The 19,470-nt window shown below is 41.0% G+C and overlaps 1 protein-coding gene across 1 annotated transcript in view; it reads right to left on the bottom strand.

Annotated features, from left to right (window-relative positions):
• SARNP (SAP domain containing ribonucleoprotein) overlaps positions 1-19,470 on the bottom strand; it is a 51,792-nt gene that overhangs the window by 9,026 nt on the left and 23,296 nt on the right. Inside the window, exons 8-9 of the mRNA XM_030866718.2 lie at positions 18,660-18,685; positions 17,075-17,143 (exon numbers count right to left, since the gene is read on the bottom strand). Of these exons, the coding sequence (XP_030722578.1) occupies positions 17,075-17,143; positions 18,660-18,685 (95 nt within the window). The remainder of the gene's footprint in view (positions 1-17,074; positions 17,144-18,659; positions 18,686-19,470) is intronic.

Here is a 19,470-nt window from a genome sequence, read left to right as displayed (position 1 = left end):
TTTGAAAGTATTTCTATTAGAAAGGAGAGGCCAGAAGTATTGAGGTGAGAGAGAAACATGAGATCAAGAGATGGAGATCAGGGAATTTCCTGGTGGTCCAGTGGTTAGGACTTGGGACTTTCACTGTCAAGGCCTGTGGTTCAATCCCTGTTCGGGGAACTAAGGTCCGGCAAACTGTGTGGTGTGGCACGGCAAAAAAAAAAAGAGGGGGGGGAGGGGGGGGAGAGGGGGAGGGGGGAGAGGGGGAGAGGGGGAGAGGGGGAGAGGGGGAGATCAAACACCCAGATCCAGAGGTAGAAACTTAGAAGACAAGATGACATAAAGTTAGTCACAAGGTTGGTGCTGGTCCTTTAAGAACTTACTCCTCTCCAAATACAATGGAATTAATTTTTTTAAAAAAACAAAAAAACCCAAAACAACCTCAGTGCCCCAAGAAGGAAAAGGAGAGGGAATGGAAGTACAAAGTTATAGCTCAAAATTTTAAATTAAGGAAGGGCTCTTGTCAGTGGTTTCCATGGCATATACACTGTAGCCAGGAATTAAGTCCCAAGTGGAAGATCAGCTGCAACAAGTGGCAGTGTGAATATCACACAGATGCTTTCTAAAGTGATTGCCTCTTTTTATAGCAAAGAGTACCATAGATAAAATCTCTACCCAGGGACTTCCTTGGTGGTCCAGTGGGTAAGACTCCATACTCCCAATGCAGGGGGCCCGGGTTCGATCCCTGGTCAGGGAACTAGATCCCGCATGCCACAACTAAGGATCCCGTGTGCCGCAACTAAGACCCGGTGCAGCCTAAACAAATAAATAATTTTATAAAATAAATGAAATAAAATCTCTACCCAAAATGGAGTTCCAGCTTTACCTTCCAAACCCAACTTGTGTCTTCAAGATTCAAATTCAGGTGAACATTTTTCAAAACTTACTAATTTTATCCTGAATACAATAAAGAATACTGCTTCAAGCTTAGTGTGCTAGGGTTATTTGCTCTGCCAAAAGGAGTCTACTTTGATTTAATTAGCACCCCATAGGCTGTGCTAAAGCATTCACTTTTTTTTTTTAATAAATAAATTTATTTATTTATTTTCGGCTGCGTTGGGTCTTTGTTGCTGTGTGCGGGCTTTCTCTAGTTGCGGCGAGCGGGGGCTACTCTTCATTGTGGTGTGCGGGCTTCTCATGTGATGGCTTCTCTTGTTGCGGAGCACGGGCTCTAGGCGCGTGGGCTTCAGTAGTTGTGGCTCATGGGCACTCTTAGAGCACAGGCTCAGTAGTCGTGGCACACGAGCTTAGTTGCTCCGCAGTATGTGGGGTCTTCCCAGACCAGGGCTCAAACGTGCATCCCCTGCATTGGCAGGCAGATTCTTAACCACTGCGCCACCAGGGAAGTCCTATTTATTTGTTTTTATTTTTGGCTGTGTTGGGTCGTTGTTGCTGTGCGCCGGCTTTCTCCAGTTGTGGTGCGCGGGCTTCTCATTGCAGTGGCTTCTCTTGTTGCAGAGCATAGGCTGTAGGCTTGCAGGCTTCAGTAGTTGTGGCTTGCAGGCTCTTGAGCGCAGGCTCAGTAGTTGTGGTGCACGGGCCTGGTTGCTCCGGGGCATGTGGGATCTTACTGGGCCAGGGCTCCAACCCGTGTCCCTTGCATTAGCAGGCAGATTCTTAACTACTGTGCCACCAGGGAAGCCCAAGCATTCACCTTTTTCAATCTTATTACCAGTGCCACTCTGGATCACAGAGATAAACTAGGAGAAACAAAACAGTGACCCAAATGTAACCAGGCTTATGTAGGGAATTTGAACTCAGTAAATCCCAAAACACAAAGCAAGAGTATTTACTGAATTCAAATAAAAGATATCCTCACTGTTCTTATAGGAGACCAAAAGAACTAACCAAGCCAGGTATTTTTTCTGGTCAGTACAACGAGCTCACCCACACCATTCCTCCTTATACTATGTATGAGAAGCAGAAATTCCAATCTAAACAATTCAGTCAGAGATATCCTTACAAGTAGAAAGGGACATTTCAGGGAAGCTTAGGTACTGCTGAGTTGGAGTTGGCCCTTCTCCTATAGCTGTTTTAATGACTGAGCTACTGCCCACATCCAACACTGTTCAATGTGTAAGAGTCTCATATATATTCCCAACAGGACCTAAACCACGCCACTTTATTTATCCTACTTTAACAGTTATTTTCTCAGAAGTCTTTTCCCTGGAGTAATGGAAGAGAGGCTGATAGTGAGCTACGGATGATCAGTTTGCAAAAAAAAAAAAAAAAAACCCAAATAATTGCCTCCTTTTGTAATTGAATTACCATACTAAGATGTTAATAGTTCTCAGGCCAATTTGATTTTCCAAGGGAATGTAAGGTAAGAGTGAGGCAAAAAGGAAGACAGGGAGCCTTCTGGTGACTTTCCTGACTTTCACTGCCACGTGACTGATGGCAGGATGAAAAGCAGTGCCTGGGGGCTTTCAGGCAATGGTAGATTAATAATGACATGGCCTTGACTTCCCAGAGGTAAAGGTTATGAAACACTCCAGGGTGAGTGGGCTTCTAATTTCATACTCTCAGGGTGAATGACAGCAACTGATGGTTTTTCTCTCAGAAACACTTTAAAGCTTAAACACACAGCTGTCACCTCCCTGCCCCAGTTTCTGAAATTCATTTGAACATGTTTATTCCTCAGCATTTATGCCAGCCAGACCACAGAACACGAGGTGGTCCTAAAGACCAATGCACAGAGCCTAAGCAGGACTAAAGGTGAAGGACTGGACTAGCAGAGGGTCTAGTCCATCATCTCAGCACACACAGAGTAAAGAGATACTCTAATACTGCCACACATATACACATAACACACCTCCCAGTACAACAATCTTACCTACTCTCAACAATCTTTTAACTGTTGAGATCGGATTCAACCTTCTAGAGCCAGAAGGATGCCAGGAACTGTAAAGCAACACCAGAATTAGAGACTACCAGGAACTGTATCTCCTCCTATCTTTACAGTATTTGAAGCCCCAGTACACAGTCAGCTCAAAACCAAACACTCTTCTGAGTCACTAGCTCCCATCACTTCTTCTCTCTTGTCCAAATCAAGCTTCTTCCCCAACCCCCACTCTTGTCCAACCCCGGAGGAGGTCGTCTCGGTCTTGCTCTAGCTGACTGTAGGACAAAGCAAGGAAGGTGGAGGAAATGAAGGTTTCACACTTGAGACCCCTGGAAACCAAGTTTCTAGTAAAAGTCCCCACCTCCCTCCCTTAAACGTCAGGAAGCTGCTGCTTTTAAGGATAAGCGATGCAGAGCTTGGCAGAAATGTCAAGTCAATAGAGGGAAGCTAAAACCTTCTGAGGGGAGGTGAATTCTGTCTTAGCCAAAATATACAGAGAATGAAGGACAACAGTTACCTGAGCATTCAGAAATTTACAATGAGCGCTAGGAAAGCAGATTCTTTTCACCTAACATTTTAAAACGCAGATTTCTGGCTTCGCCCCAACCTAATAAATCTGAATCTCAAAAGGAAGAGCCTAGAGAACTGTAAGGGACCCCTGGTGACCCTTGTGTGCAGCAACAGTTGAGAATAATTGCAAATAGCTTCGAGACAGTTTAGACCAAAAAACCAAAACAAACAAACCAACCCCCACCCCACCCCCACAACAAAAAAACCCTCACAAAAACCCAATAGGCTGCTACTCCACTCCAACTTTCCCCCCAAAGCACTAGGGGCCTTCCAAAAAAGCTTATGCTTCCTACAAACAGGTTATCTCAGCTGCAGGAATGTGAAGGGGAAAAGAAAGCTATTAAGGAATCACAGCTGGCTCTAAGGCACACCTGTCTTGCTGCCTTCCTAGAATTCAAATAGAGGAACAGAAACTCTTTTACCAGGGGAGTTCAATACAGGAAGAACATGCCCAAGCAAGATCCGGGAACACCTCAGATACGTGGGGAAAAGAGAGAGGCAACCAGGTTCAAGCACACAAAGGTATTTTTTTTCTCTGTAGAACTGATATAGAGAAAGAGGGAGAGTATCAATAAAGTGGAGAACAGACAGGGGAACAGACGGCTTTTGTCTTAAGGCTCATGTGTTTTACTTGTACATATAGAACACTAAACAGGTCCATCATATAAAACCTCTCATCTTGTGAGTCTGTTCGTTCATTTCCAGTTGCTCTTCCTCCTGAAACATTTCATACCCAAGATGAGCATGACAGTGAAAATTCTGAAACTGCCCCCCTCTACTCTACCTAAATAAACTCTTCACCCAATAAATACTTTCTGACATCCAGACACCAAGCATTTCAAATATAATCTCCTTCTCAATAAGATATCTTCATTGCTAGGGATTTAAAGATTCAATATGTGATATAAAATCCAAATGTGGAACCCTCTGAAAATACATTTCTATATCTGTCCTAACAATCTGCTCTGGGGATGAGAAGGTAAAAATGGATTAAAATACTATCTTTAAAAATATGAGAAAAGAATAGCAAAGGAAAAGGAAGGGAGGAAAGGAGTTAACATTTTCTAGATCTTAACAAGGGGCCTCAGATTTTATTAAAAACAGGGACTTTGCTAGTTTGCAAAAATCACTACCAAGTATCTTCCTATAAAACATCTCACGATCTGATGCCCTGTCTCATTCCCATTTGCAACTTCAAAATCTATAGGATTTTATTTGACCTGTTTCAGCTTTCAGGCATAAAAAGCAACTTTACTATTTTAGTGAGTACATAAGAGGATGAACTATCATGTTATTATTAAACCTTACTTGAACCAAACCCATATGTATTCTTTAAAATGTTACCTCTCCTTATCAGTATCAGCCTAACAAACAGTATTACTCAAGTATTAGTCTCTCAAGTATTAAAATACATCTTAAACATTCCTATACTGCTACTGCTCACATCGTGAGGAGCGTTTGAACACCAAAATTTCATACCCCCAAAAAAATTAGTAACACAAACACAAACCAAAAAAACAACAAAAGAACACCCCACACTTTTTCCTCCCATACAGATTTTGAAGGATGGACAGACTTGGATTCAGAGGGTTAGCTCACATTTTACCATAGCTAGGGAGAGTATCTGGAGTGATCAGACAGATATTGCTCTGTTTAGAGAGCCAGCTAGCTACCTGTCACCTCAAAATTAGACATACAACTAGATATACAATCAGATATGATTTACAGGTGGGTTTTTAAAACCTTACATGCTAAGAGTCTAAGAGTGGCACTTTTTAAAAAACTGGCACTCAGGGACTATCCTGGCAGTCCAGTGGTTAAGACTCCATGCTTCCAATGCAGGGGGCACAGGTTCAATCCCCGGTTGGGGAACTAAGATCCCACATGCCGTGCAGCACAGCCAAAAATTTTTTTTAAAAAAATAAAAACTGGCACTCAGAGAATGACCCCACCCGAAGAACTTGGTTGGCAAAAACAGCTGAAGGTATTTAAAAGTAAAACAGACTTAACAGAACGCAGTATTCCCCTCCTTTTCCAGGGTATGTTTACTCTTGGGGCAAAGACTAAGGGGGACCACGGACAGGCATAAAACTTGTTTTTTATCGAAGTCATCAATTCTGACACGTTAGAAGAAGGAATGCAAAGACATTAGTGGGGGCGGGGTATCAAGCAGAGGAAACAGAAAAGAGAGTAAGTTTTTTTTCTTACTACAAACTTTTGTGCCTCTAGTTCTTTAGGTTCAAACTCAATGAATGAAATCAGAGAGAGAAAAATAAAATGAAATGGTACAAGATCCTAGTGGTCTCAACCACGTACCTTAGGGAAGTATAAACCCTCCATCACAAACTTCTCAAAGATCCAATTTACAGTGAACAGGGCAAAACACCAGCCACAAATGCTGATATAGCACCCAAAATTTTATCTTGCTTCCCCCAATTTTTAAAGTTTTTCCTCTGAAGTGGTCAATTTATATTCCTAACATTTCTTGTCCAACTTTTTTCTCAACCATGGCCAGGTAAAAAGTATGTGTTTGAGGTTTAGGGTATAGAGGGAGGGTAGAAGTTGAGCAAAGAAAAACCTGATTCCTATTTCTCTAGTTAAAATTAGAATCCATTTTCAACAGCCCTGGGCAGGAGAGAAAAATTCCATTCTGCCTCTTTGCTCTTCCAAATTCCTATAGCCAAGTGGTTCAACAGCATTTGAATGGCACACATAATGACATCATTGATTGGAATCATAATAGAAGGGAGTGAGAAGAGCGGGTGTGGGGGGGAAGTGGGAAGGGAGGGAGGTAAAGATGTATTTGTGTTACAGACAAAAGACAAGTTCTGTTCCTCAAAAGGGACAAATGAAGAACCAGATGAAGGGATAAACTGAGGTCAGAGAGTTTTCCCTATTGTTTCCTCTTTAAACAGCTCCTTCACCACTCCCTCAAGGTTTGTTCCAATGGATGGGTATAGAAACAGCAGCGTATGTGTTTTTATCTTAGAGGAGGAGGTAGAAGAAAAAAAAAGCCAAATATTTATTTTCAAATTATTATGAATTAAGAAGGGGATTTAAAGGACTGGTTAGACTTTAGTTGGGCCCTAAAATGCTCTCAGAAATGCTGAGGACTATGTGGGGTTGGGTCTTGGCTTTTCTGAAATTCATCTTCTCTAATAGCCACTCTCAACTGCCATCTCTATGTACTATATAACCTGTTCTTATTGTCTTTTCTTGTTGGTTAATGTAAGTTAAAATAATACAATTTTTCAAGTGGAAGAAGCATTTTTGGGGAAAATGACAATCTAGGATGAAGGAGGAGGGGAGGGTAATTTTCCCCCAAAGCCCTTTATCAATGAAATACGATGACTGAGAGGATCTACACTGAAGTTTTTTCTATCTGCAATCCTACTACCTGCATTTTTCTTGGTCTCATGGGGCACCATGAGAAAAGGAAATAGAGAATTAAGTGTTGCCCTTGGCCTAAGTACCGCTGCTTGAATATATGTGGTTGGAAAGAACCCAAACCTACTCAGCATGCTACTTTTCCTGGGATCTAAATCTCCTACCTCTTTAAAAAATATTCTACCAAACTCCTCACCATAGCTTATGGTTCCTCAGGTCCTTACAGTTCCACGTTGACAATGTCCTATGCACAGTCCCACAGTTCTTCCTTTGGAACAGGTTCGTATATACATGCCTAAACTAGTTAACAAATCCCAATTATAGACCCTCTGAGAAGGCTGGTGACCAAATTTTTTTTTGTGGCCATGCCACGCAGCTTGCAGGATCTTAGTTCCTCGATCAGAGACTGAACCCGGGCCCCTGGCAGTGGAAGCTCAGAGTCCTAATGACTAGGCCAGTAGGGAATTCCCTCAACTTCTAAATCTATACTGTGGGGGCTTCACTGGAGGCGTAGTGGTTAAGAATCCGCCTGCCAGTGCAGGGGACACAGGTTCGAGCCCTGGTCCGGGAAGATCCCACATGCCATGGAGCAACTAGGCCCGTGCGTCACAACTACTGAGCCTGCGCTCTAGAGCACGCGAGTCACAACTACTGAGCCTGCGCGCTGCAACTACTGAAGCCCGCACACCTAGAGCCCATGCTCCGCAACAACAGAAGCCACCGCAATGAGAAGCCCGCGCAATGCAACAGAGTAGCCCCCGCTCAAAGCCCGCACGCAGCAACAAAGACCCAACACAGCCAAAACGAATTAAATAATTTTAAAAACAGAAAGTAAATCTATAGTGTGAACTTCCTTCTTTCCATATCCCACCGACTAACCTCTGTACCAAAACCCACTGCTGAAGGGAAGAAACATTCTTCATTTATTTCAGATGGTGGAAGGGAATCTCGATAGAAACAAATAGGCCTTCCAGAAGAGAGTGAATGGAGACAAGCCATAATGAAATTTGTGTGCTAGAACAGGGGTCCCCAATCCCTGGACCACGGACCAGTACCGGTCCACGGCCTGTCAGGAACTGGGCCGCACAGCAGGAGGTGAGCGGCGGGCTAGCGAGCAAAGCTTTATCTGCCGCTCCCCATCGCTCCCATCACCCCCTGAACCACCCCCACCCTCCCCCCACCCACACCCCCCTCGGCCGAGGAAAAATTGTCTTCCACGAAACCGGTCCCTGGTGCCAAAAAGGTTGGGGACCCGCTATGACAGAAGACACTTGTGCCCTCCTGTGCTTGGAACTGACTCTTTGTCCCAGCTTCCTCTTTGATATCTCAACACATTTCAGCGACAAGCTCCTCAAAAACAATAGGTCCAATGTCTCTCTCACTCTGAAGTGGTCCATCCCCAACAAATGGTGAGCAAAAATATACAATTATATGAAAGGTTCATGAAACTAATCACTGCAGCCACCCAATACTCTTTTAGTTACCAGCCTCAGCAATAAGAAGATAGTCAGTGGAGGAATATTTAATTCGTTTTCAACCTTTTTATCAATATATTCTAACACTGTGTATCACAGAACATTCATCAGGGAAGAAAACTGGCAAAAAGCACGAACATGGAAAAAGTAGCCTTTAGGGCTTACAGGCCCCTTAAGATAACTCATTAGGACAGTTACCTATATGAAGAACTACAAGTAGGGAAAACTCAGTAATATCCTAGTAGAGAAGTAAGGAAGATGTACTAATGTCAACATTTACTACTACTAATCAAGAATCAAGAAGCAGTAACACATGCCCCTCACATTCTCGGGAAGGCAGAAAAGTATAAACCACACTCCAGTTTTCTGCTTAGTGCCTGGGCCTGGTGTTTTTGTTTGTGTTTCTTTGTAATACTTACCTAGCTGGATTTCCTGTAACTTCCTCAAGTATCAAGTTTCACTTTCCCAAATGTGTCAATGTTTGAAAATAAACAAATGAAAAAAACAATTCATGCAAATTAGCTACATCAGTTAACAATACATCTCTAAGCCCAGACCTAGTTTCTACCAAAATTAATGTCCTATGACCATCATATATTAACTGAGCTGGCTTCCCATCTATTTCCCTTACCCATTCCTTTTAGAGATGAATTTTCTTATGTGCCAGGCCAAGTCCTCCACCAAGAGGACTGACCCAAACACTACTTCTCTTGGGAGGCATGGAAAACTGACAGAGAAAAAAAAAACAACCAGTTAAGCACAAGACTGAAAACTTAGCTGGTGATCAATCAGAACCAACCAGGCAGAGGTTATTTATCTGGGTTTTGTTTTGTTTGAGGGGCTGGGAGGTTTCTCAGCCCACTGTCACTATGAAGCTTATAGGAGAAAAGGCATGCCATTCTATCCTCAAATAGTCGAAAGAGTTGGAGGGGACAATTTACAGCCTCTTGTGTAAAAAATGTCCATAAATGCCAGTGCCATTCTTTGCCCTGTCACTTCCCATTATCCTAAACCAACAGGATTCTATTTACTGAGACTTGAGCTGGAAACATGAACAGACAGGTCTTTTTCTTGGGCAGGGGGAGAGAGGGAAGATGGTTGGGGGGGGCACATTTCTTGAAGTTTCTGTGTACTGCCTAATGTGTACAGTATACTAGTGGAGCTGAAAAGTGAAATATATAAGCAGTCATGCAAAAGTTAGCCAAGGAAGAATAGCAGAAATTCGATACCCTCAAATTTATAATATGCTGAAGCCATATATCTAAAATATGAAGAGGAGATGGTCAGATTGTGACAGTTAAAAAAAAAAATCTGGGGGCTTCCCTGGTGGCGCAGTGGTTGAGAATCTGCCTGCTAATGCAGGGGACACGGGTTCGAGCTCTGGTCTGGGAAGATACCACACGCCGCGGAGCAACTAGCCCCGTGAGCCACAACTACTGAGCCTGCGCGTCTGGAGCCTGTGCTCCGCAACAAGAGAGGCCACGATAATGAGAGGCCTGTGCACAGAGATGAAGAGTGGCCCCCTCTCGCCGCAACTAGAGAATGCCCTCGCACAGAAACGAAGGCCCAACACAGCCAAAAATAAATAAATAAATAAATAAAAATTAAAAAAAAAAATCTGTCACATACACTACGGCTCACTCCTCTCACACCATTCTCTCTCTTTATCATATCCACTGGTATGCAGCGGATTCTACTGAGGAGAAACCATGATGCAATGAGGGCCTTAAGCTAGATCAAGCAAACACAAACTCCATGCAATGAGGTGACAGAGAGTGGATCTCTCTCATTGCCTCTTTTAGGATACTAGGATGAAGAAGAGGTTTCTTCACATCACCTGTTAACCTCCACTATTTGCACCATATCTAACCGAATAAAATCTGTGCCTGGACAACTGTAAGACTTAAAGACAGATGACCAAATTACACAGAAGGAGGCTATACTGGAACCCAGGACCCCAGGATGAGGTGGACATAATTGTGCTGCTCTGGCTGTTCCATAAATACAAATTTAATCATATCACTAACCTCTGGCCAAGCCAATACTAGGTTGCAAATCATCTCTGGTGATAGAGAACTGTTAAACACAGGACTCCGAACAAAGCAACTCTTACTGAGAACGCAGCCAGTTGCAATTTCATGATTTGGGTCTAGAACACTAAGTTCTAGAAAAAAAGTTACTTGAAAAAAAGAACAGTTCCTCTGCTTATCTCTTATTCCCTTTCCTCCAATTTCTCTCCTCCTACAAATTCACTCTGAAACTGCTTATATTCTACAAGTACTAAAAAACTCTGGGCTATGGAAACAGTGATCCAAACAGGTGGTCTGATAAGATTTCTATTCTACTTCCAAGTATGAAAGCTGTGTGGGAGATATAAGCTGGACTTGAGTTGTCCAATACACATGTGGCTACTTAAATTTAAAATAATTAAAAATTCAGTTCCTAGTCACACTAGCTATTGTGTGACTATACTGATCATTAGCCGCATGTGACTACTGATCACATTTCAGGTGATCAATAACCACATGTGGCTAATGACTAGTGTATAGGTATACCTTGTTTCATTGTGCTTCGACTTGTACTTCACAGATATTGTACTTTTCACAAACTGAAGGTCTGCAGCAACCCTATGTTGAGCAAGTCTACTGGAGCCATTTTTCCAACAGCATTTGCTCACTTCATGTCTGTGTCACATTTTCGTAATTCTTGCAACATTTCAAACTTTTTCATCGTTATTATATGTGTTATGACGATCTGTGATCAGTGATCTTTGATGTTACTACTGTAATTGTTTGGGGGCACCACAAACCATGCCCATAAAAGACAGAGAACTTAATCAATAAATATGTGTGCTCTGACTGCTCCACCAACCGGCCGTTCCCATCTCTCTCCCTCTTCTCAGGCCTCCCTATTTCCTGAGACACAACAATACGGAAATGAGGCCAATTAATAACCCTACAATGGTGTTTAACTGTTCAAGTGAAAGGAAGAGTTGTACATCTCTCACTTTAAATCAAAAGCTAGAAAGGCATGTCAAAAGCTGAGAGAGGCCAAAAGCTAGGCCTCTTGTACCAAACAGTTAGCCAAGATGTGAATGCAAAGAAAAAGTCCTTGAAGGAAATTAGAAGTGCTACTGCAAGGAACTTTAGAAAGAGAAGAGAAACAGCCTTATTGCTAATGTGAAAAAAAGTTTAAGTGGTCTGGATAGAAGATCAAACCAGACATAACATTCCCTTAAATCAAAGCCTAATCCAGAGGAAAGTGCTAACTCTCTTCAATTCTATGAAGGCTGCTGACAGAGGTGAGAAAGCTGCAAAAGTCTGAAGCTAGCAGAGCTTGGTTCCTGAGGTTTAAGGAAAGAAGCCACTTCCATAACATAGAGGTGTAAGGTGAAGCAGCAAGTGCTGATGTAGAAGCTGCAGCAAGTTGTCCAGATCTAGTTAAGATAATTAATGAAGGTGGCTACACCAAACAACAGATTTTCAATATAGATGAAACAGCCTTACATTGGAAGAAGGTGCCATCTAGGACTTTCACAGCTAGAGAGGAGAGGTTAATGCCTGGCTTCAAAGCTTCAAAGGACAGGCTGACTCCCTTGTTAGGGGCTAATGCAGCTGGTGACTTTAAGTTGGAGCTAATGCTCATTTACCATTCCGAAAATCCTAGGGCCCTGCCTGTGTTCTATAAATGGAACAACAAAGCCTGGATGACAGCGCGTCTGCTTACAACATGGTTTACTGAATATTTTAAGCCTACTGTTGAGACATATTGCTCAGAAAAAAAGATTCCTTTCAAAGTATTACTACTCACTGACAATGCACCTGGTCACCACCCAAGAGCTCTGACGGAGATGTACAGTGAGATTAATGTTGTTTCCACTCCTTCTAACACAACATCCCTTCTGCAGCCTATGGATCAAGGAGTAATTTCAACTTTCAAATCTTACTATTTAAGAAATACTTTTCATAAGGCCACACGTAGTGATTCCTTTGATGGATCTGGGCAAAGCAAATTGAAAACCTTCTGGAAAGGATTCACCATTCTGGATGCCATTAAGAACATCTGTGATTCATGGAGAGAGGTAAAAAAAAAAATCAACATTAACAGGAGTTTGGAAAGAGTTGATTCCAACCCTCATGGATGACTTTGAGGGGTTCAAGACTTCAGTAGAGGAAGTAACTGCAGATGTGGTGCAAACAGCTAAAGAACTAGAATTAGAAGTGGAGCCTGAAGATGGGACTGAATTGCTACGATTCATGGTAAAACTTGAACGGATGAGGAGTTGCTTACAGATGAGCAAAGACAGTGATTTCCTGAGATGGAATATACTCCTGGAGAAGATGCTGTGAATATTGCTGAAATGACAACAAAGAATTTAGAATGTTACATAAACTTAATTGATAAAGCAGCAGCCAGGTTTGAAAGGATTGACTCCAATTCTGAAAGAACTTACTGTAGGTAAGATGATATCAAACAGCATTGCATGTTACAGAGAAATAATTTGTGAAAGGAAGTCAGTCAATCAACGTGGCAAACTTCATTGTTTTTTGGGTTTTTTTTGCGGTACACGGGCCTCTCACTGTTGTGGCCTCTCCCATTGCGGAGCACAGGCTCCAGACGCACAGGCTCAGCGGCCATGGCTCACGGGCCTAGCCGCTCTGTGGCACGTGGGATCTTCCTGGACCAGGGCACGAACCCGTGTCCCCTGCATCGGCAGGCGGACTCTCAGCCACTGCACCACCAGGGAAGCCCCATTGTTGTTTTATTTTAAGAAGTTGCCTAGGAAACACATTTGTCTAGAACTCCACACAGCATATGATTTATATTTACTACATATATATTAAACTACATATAATATTTCCTTCATTTTGTACAACTCCTGGACAAAGATGATTTATTTTATATAGTTCTAAATTAATTTTATAATGTAATTTATATATCTGTCCCATCCTTAATTCTACTTCAAGTGATTTTGTAATGCAAAGTAATTTGGAGAATCTATTAATTATGTGAAAGTAACATTCAGGAACAAGGAATAGATATAATATTTCTATACACTGCATTTTGTACTAAATTTAGGAAGGAACTGAAACATCTTTTTTCGTATATAAAGCTGAATTTTTAAAAATAAATAATAAGCATAAATTATCTTACAACACAATTATTTCAGCTGCATCTTAGTCACTCCTTGGCAGTCTGAGGTTCAGAATGCCACTTGGTTGCATTGGTTGTTTGAGGACATTAAAAGCAAGAATTTTTTAAATAAAAAATGCATTTTTGGCAAAAAAAAAAAAGGAAGAAAAGAAAAGAAGCTGTCACAGCCACCCCAACCTTCAGCAACCACCATCCTGATCAGTCAGCAGCCGTCAACATAGAGGCAAGACCCTCCACTGGCAAAATGATCACAACTTGCTGAAGGCTCAGATGATGGTTAGCACTTTTATTTTAGCAATAAAGTAGTTTTCAATTTAGGTATGTACACTGCTTATTTGTGACTCACTTTACTGCAATATTCACTGTATTGTGGTGGTCTGCAACTGAATCCACAATATTTCTGAGATATGCCTATATTAGATAACAGATTATTTAACAGAACAATATTTTGTAGAATATTTCTATCATCACAGAAGGTTCTACTGAACAGTGGTGGTCTAGATAGCAAAATAGCAGGGACATTTTAATGGTTTGTGAGGCAACTTAGAACAAACCATTGAAATTAGGATAATTCTGAAAATCAGGATTTATGATCAATGTAAATGGAACCTACACTCAAAAAGGACATCTCAGAAAGTCACAAGCCTCCAAGCAAAGTGGTCCTTGGAAGAAATCGTGTATACTCTAGTACAGTGCTACTCAAAATGTGGTCTGCCTCCTAGTGCTTGATCCCTAAACCGTTTATCAGTCTAGAAATAAGTCCAGAAATTGAGAGTTTAGAAACTTCCAAGTAATTTAACATTTCTTTGACATTTTTATTTTATTTCGCAAAAGTACCTCTCGACAATGAATTGGAAATTTTTAAAAACTAGTCTTTCGTCACAGAATTCGCAAAGCACTACTCTAGAACATATGTGTGACAATGAATGTTATTAGAGAACAGAGCTCATAGTTAGAGTTCTGCCAATTACCATTATCTCATTTTAACCCTTTAGAATTTAAAATGGGAACTGTAATCCTATCAATGATCAACTGAAACACAGAAGTTAATTGACTCAAAGTGATAAAACCAGAACTGAAAACCAAGGAAGGAAACTAAAATTTATTGAGGGTCTGGACGTCCCTGGTGGCACAGTGGTTAAGAATCCTCCTGCCAATGCAGGGGACACAGGTTTGATCCCTGGTCCGGGAAGATCCCACATGCTGCGGAGCAACTAAGCCCATGCGCCACAACTACTGAGCCTGAACTCTAGAGCCTGAGAGCCACAACTACTGAGCCCTGGTGCCACAACTGCTGAAGCCCGTGTATCTAGAGCCCGAGCTCCGCATCAAGAGAAGGCACCACAATGAGAAGCCCATGCACCACAATGAGAAGCCCACGCACCGCAACAAAAAGTAGTCCCTGCTCGCTACAACTAGAGAAAGCCTGTGCGCAGCAACAAAGACCCAACGCAGCCAAAAAAAAAATAAGTAAATAAAAATTTTAAAGCATTAAAAAATACATTAAAAATACATAAAAACAAAAATAAAATTTATAGAGGGTCAAAGTGTCACTATGTTAGGGAACTACAAATATACATTTATTCTACACAAACATGATGTTAGGTGTTACTTCCAGTTTTATAGATGAGGATCAAAGAAGTTTAGTAATTTGCTCAAAATCAATAAATGTATCCCTTCATGTTTTACTCAGCCTCCTGTGGAGGCTGAAAACAGATCAAATGTAGAGAAAGATTCCAGGGAAGGGAAGGGAAAAGATTGATATCCTTGTATAACTCAGGTGGGCAGCACAGAGTGACAGACAAATTCCTCTTAGGAATGTGTCCCTATGAGCTAAGTAGTAGGAGATATCGTGTTCAATTTTGTTAATTTTGATAGAACACACAGTGTATGGCTGTTGGCATAACTGATGCCATCTTGTGTCCATTCAGTTCTTCCTGTCCTTCCACTGACTCTACCTAGGGCTGTACTGTGTAGTACAACTCTTCTCTGTCATCAAGGGCTCTGTAGTTAATAGATATTGTTTAATGATCATTAGGTCTGGGTGGTCTCTATACTCTGTTAGTCTCTAAACAACAATGACGACCTTCACTGATATATTCATGGTGCCCACAAGACTAGTTACCCATTCATAAATCTTGACTTGGGAATGCACTTCCTGTTTCCAAGCATGTACCCCCAAACCCTGGGTTAACTATAAGTATAAAATTGGCCCAATGGCCCCTCAGCAGTGTGGAGTGCAGCTGTGAATGCTTCCAGATTGTCGTCTACCTCATCCTACCCTGTAAGTAAGTTACCCTGTAATAAACTACTCCATTGATTATATATATGGAGCTGCCTGCCTCATTTTTCAGTATCAAGATACCTTCTCAGTTCAGTGGGTACCTTTTGTTCCCTCCGTCCTCCAACACACAAACTCATACAATTCCCTAAAGGAGTGAAGTTATTGATGAGATTCTCAGATACCTAGGCCTCATATACAAAACAAGGAGATAGATGATAAGAAGGGCCACGGATCCAAGGCACCTTTTCCCCTGACCATCTTGCAAAACACAAATGACTTCTGGTTTATAATAATTCTTCCCTATTAAGCTGCTTGTGGTTTAAGAATCATATATTCTGCCTACCTCTCAACTCCTTTACTTTATTCCACATAAACCACCAAATACTCCTACTGAATACCGATGGTCTCAGCATCAAGTTGGACAAAAAGACATGATGTTATATTTCTGGTAAACACAAAAAATGTAACCCAAAGGGAAGGAAGATGAAGCACAGTTGTGTACAAGGTTATGAGTCTCACAGGGACACAACTAATGTTTATTTTTATATACTCAATTTTTCTTTTCTGAGCAAAAATATAACTACCGTCAGGTAAGTTTTTTCTAATGGATTTCTAGAGAGCTAAATGCTTCCATATTTAGTGGGAAATAATTTTTTTTTTCCTAATGATGGTTTTTCTGGTTTGAAATAGTCTTCTTTTAATCCTGCCACCACTTGAACAACCAAGAAACATGCTCTCATTCTCACAGAACAAAGATTAAGAGACTACCGGCTCTAGGCAAACAGGAAAGTCCTTAGCATTTTCTCCAATGTGCATAGCAAAACTCCAAACATAACAATCCCTGTAGAATTGATCACTCCCCACTGCATGGTATCAACAAAGTCATCTTGCTTACACTAAACAGTATCAGTTAGCAGAGGGGCAGAAAGAATGAAACAATTTTCTCAGTTTTGTTCCAAAGAACCTCCAAATTTTACTTTTAGGTACCTTTGACCTAAAGACAAGACTGTCTTCCCCTGATTATTTAATTTCCATTATGCCTATATCAGAAGTTAAAGCAGATGTAACGTCACTGAACTCAACAAAGAGAAATATAAACCTTGTTCTAATAGCCAGCATGGCAGCTATGCAAACAATCTGTAGAAAAAAAACAATTAACTTTGTTAAACAATAGCCATAATGTAATCAATAGTCAGTGAGAGGAGGTGATAGTCAAAGGACTGCATTAAATGAAGTGCTGAGTAGCCAGTTCTATTCTTAGGACAGTCATTTCCAAACTATGTAGCCCCAAGCTGCTCTAATGTTGCAAAAATAGTACCTTACCTTTCTGGAGATTGAAGAGACATTCAAACCAAATCTTTGCGCTCTTTCCTTTAACTTATCCAGGTTAACCTACAAAAAACATAGGAAAAAAAATATTAAAAAAAAAATCAGGGACTTCCCTGGTGGTGCAGTAGCTAAGAATCTGCCTGCCAATGCAGGGGACACAGGTTTGAGCCCTGGTCCGGGAAGATCCCACATGCGGAGCAACTAAGCCTGTGCCCCACAACTACTGAGCCTACGCCCTAAAGCCTGCGAGCCACAACTACTGAGCCCACGCGCCACAACTACTGAAGCCTGCGCGCCTAGAGCCCGTGCTCCACAAGAGAAGCCACCGCAATGAAAAGCCCAGGTGCCGCAACGAAGAGTAGACCCTGCTCACCGCAACTAGAGAAAGCCCGCACGCAGCAATGAAGACCTAATGCAGCCAAAAATAAATAAATTTTAAAAAAGAAAAAAATCAAAACAGAAAACACAGAAGGCACAAACTGTGGTCCAAAGCTAAGAGTTCAAATAAGCCTATACAACATCAAAGATACCCTATGTGTCAAATTAGGAAACTAAGCAGCACTCATCCATGCCACTAATTATTAAAAGTTCTCTCCTGGAATGCAGTGAAAGGTTCAGCCCTGCCTCTTTCATTCATCAAAGGTGGCAAAAGCCTAGGGAGGGTTTAAGATCAAAGTAGGTCAAACACTGCTTGAAAAAGCAAACAAATGTCTAAATCATCACCTCCAAACAAGTCCATCATTCACAGTCCAAAATTGTTAATTCCTATACATAGCCTTTCCAAGTAGTTCTTAACCCTATGCCCTAGCAAAGAGAAACTATCACTGCAGCTCTCCGTTCTTCAGAACACAAATCTACTACCAGTACCCAATTCAATTTTCTTCCTTCCTTTTTCTTGGAAGCCTTGATATAGAAGACTTATCATAAGGATATTTGGGACATTATCATTACTACTACTACTGCTACTAACTTCTACTACTACTACTACTAAAACATTTCACCTTCACTTATATTATTAAACTGTAATTCCAAGAGCAGGATTTCATAAAGCTAAACATATTTCACAGCATTTGCTTGCATTTTCTAAACATGCTGACAAGTCATAATGGTCCAGAAGGCGTACTATCCTAGTCTTTATTCTCTGGTATTTGACAAGTAGTGTTGAAAATTATCAGTACCTACAAAATAGAACTCATAAGTTGCTTCCACAGATTCTCTTGTGGTAATTAAGAGTCTGACATTATCCAAAGCCACTGCATGAGGCCCTAAAACTCCAGTACCATAAAACAAAGAGTTATATGGATTGTCCTCTAGCTAACAAAATCTACCCTTTTCAAGAGGAGTGGTAGGAAGGAAGATGTTTATAATGACTTTGAAGATGCAGCAATTTTCCTGACCTCTCAGTGCCTCAAACAATTCTTTCTCTTTAGGACATAAGACACTGTACTGAAAACAGTCACCAAACTCATATTATCTCAGTTTCCTCTGATCTGGGGAGAAGGAAATCTGTAACTTAACTAACTATACAGAGTTAAGATTTGGCTCTCAAGGTTAAGGAAAAAAAAAAAAGATTTCTTACCATAGGCTTGGCATCAGATGACAGGCCTAAGGAAATAAATTTAAAAGTTTTATTTAATATTCTTAAAAGTCATAAAGGAAGCTGATGTCTTTGAATCAAGTTAGATAGCATAGAAATCATATATAGGACAAATGTCCTTTATCTTATGAAGTTAAAGAAAAGGCACAGATTACATCTAGAGACCATGTCTGCACCCATTGCTGTTGGGAACATAAAATAGTACAGCCACTTTGGAAAACAGTTTGGTAGTTCCTCAAAGTTAAACATGGAGTTTACTATATGACCTAGCAATTCTACTCCTAGGTATATACCCAGGAGAAATGAAAACATATATCCACACGAAAACTTGTATATGAATGTTCACAGCAACATTAGCCATAGTAGCCACAAAATGAAAACCCAAATGTGCATCAACTGAGGGGTAGATAAAATGTGATATATCAATACAACCTAAGATTATCTAACAATAAAAAGAAATGAAGTAATGATACATCCTAAAACAGGGATAAACCTGGAATACATTATGTTAAGTGAAAGAAGCCAGTCACAAAAGACCATGAATTGTATGATACCATTTATATGAAGGCAAACTTACATATATAGAAAAAACTTAGTGGTTGATTAGTGGGGTGGGGCAGAGGGAGCGGATGAGAAAAACTGCTAATGGGTATGGGGTTTATTTTGGGGATGATGAGTATGTCCTAATATTAGACTATGATGATAGCTGTACAACCCTGTGAATATATAAAAAACACTGAATTATATACTTTAAATGGATGAGTTGTATGATATATGAATTATATCTCAATAA

The sequence above is a fragment of the Globicephala melas genome, chromosome 10 (assembly GCF_963455315.2).
Source record: "Globicephala melas chromosome 10, mGloMel1.2, whole genome shotgun sequence".
Lineage (NCBI taxonomy): Eukaryota > Metazoa > Chordata > Mammalia > Artiodactyla > Delphinidae > Globicephala > Globicephala melas.
This window is presented reverse-complemented; position numbering and strand designations above follow the sequence as displayed.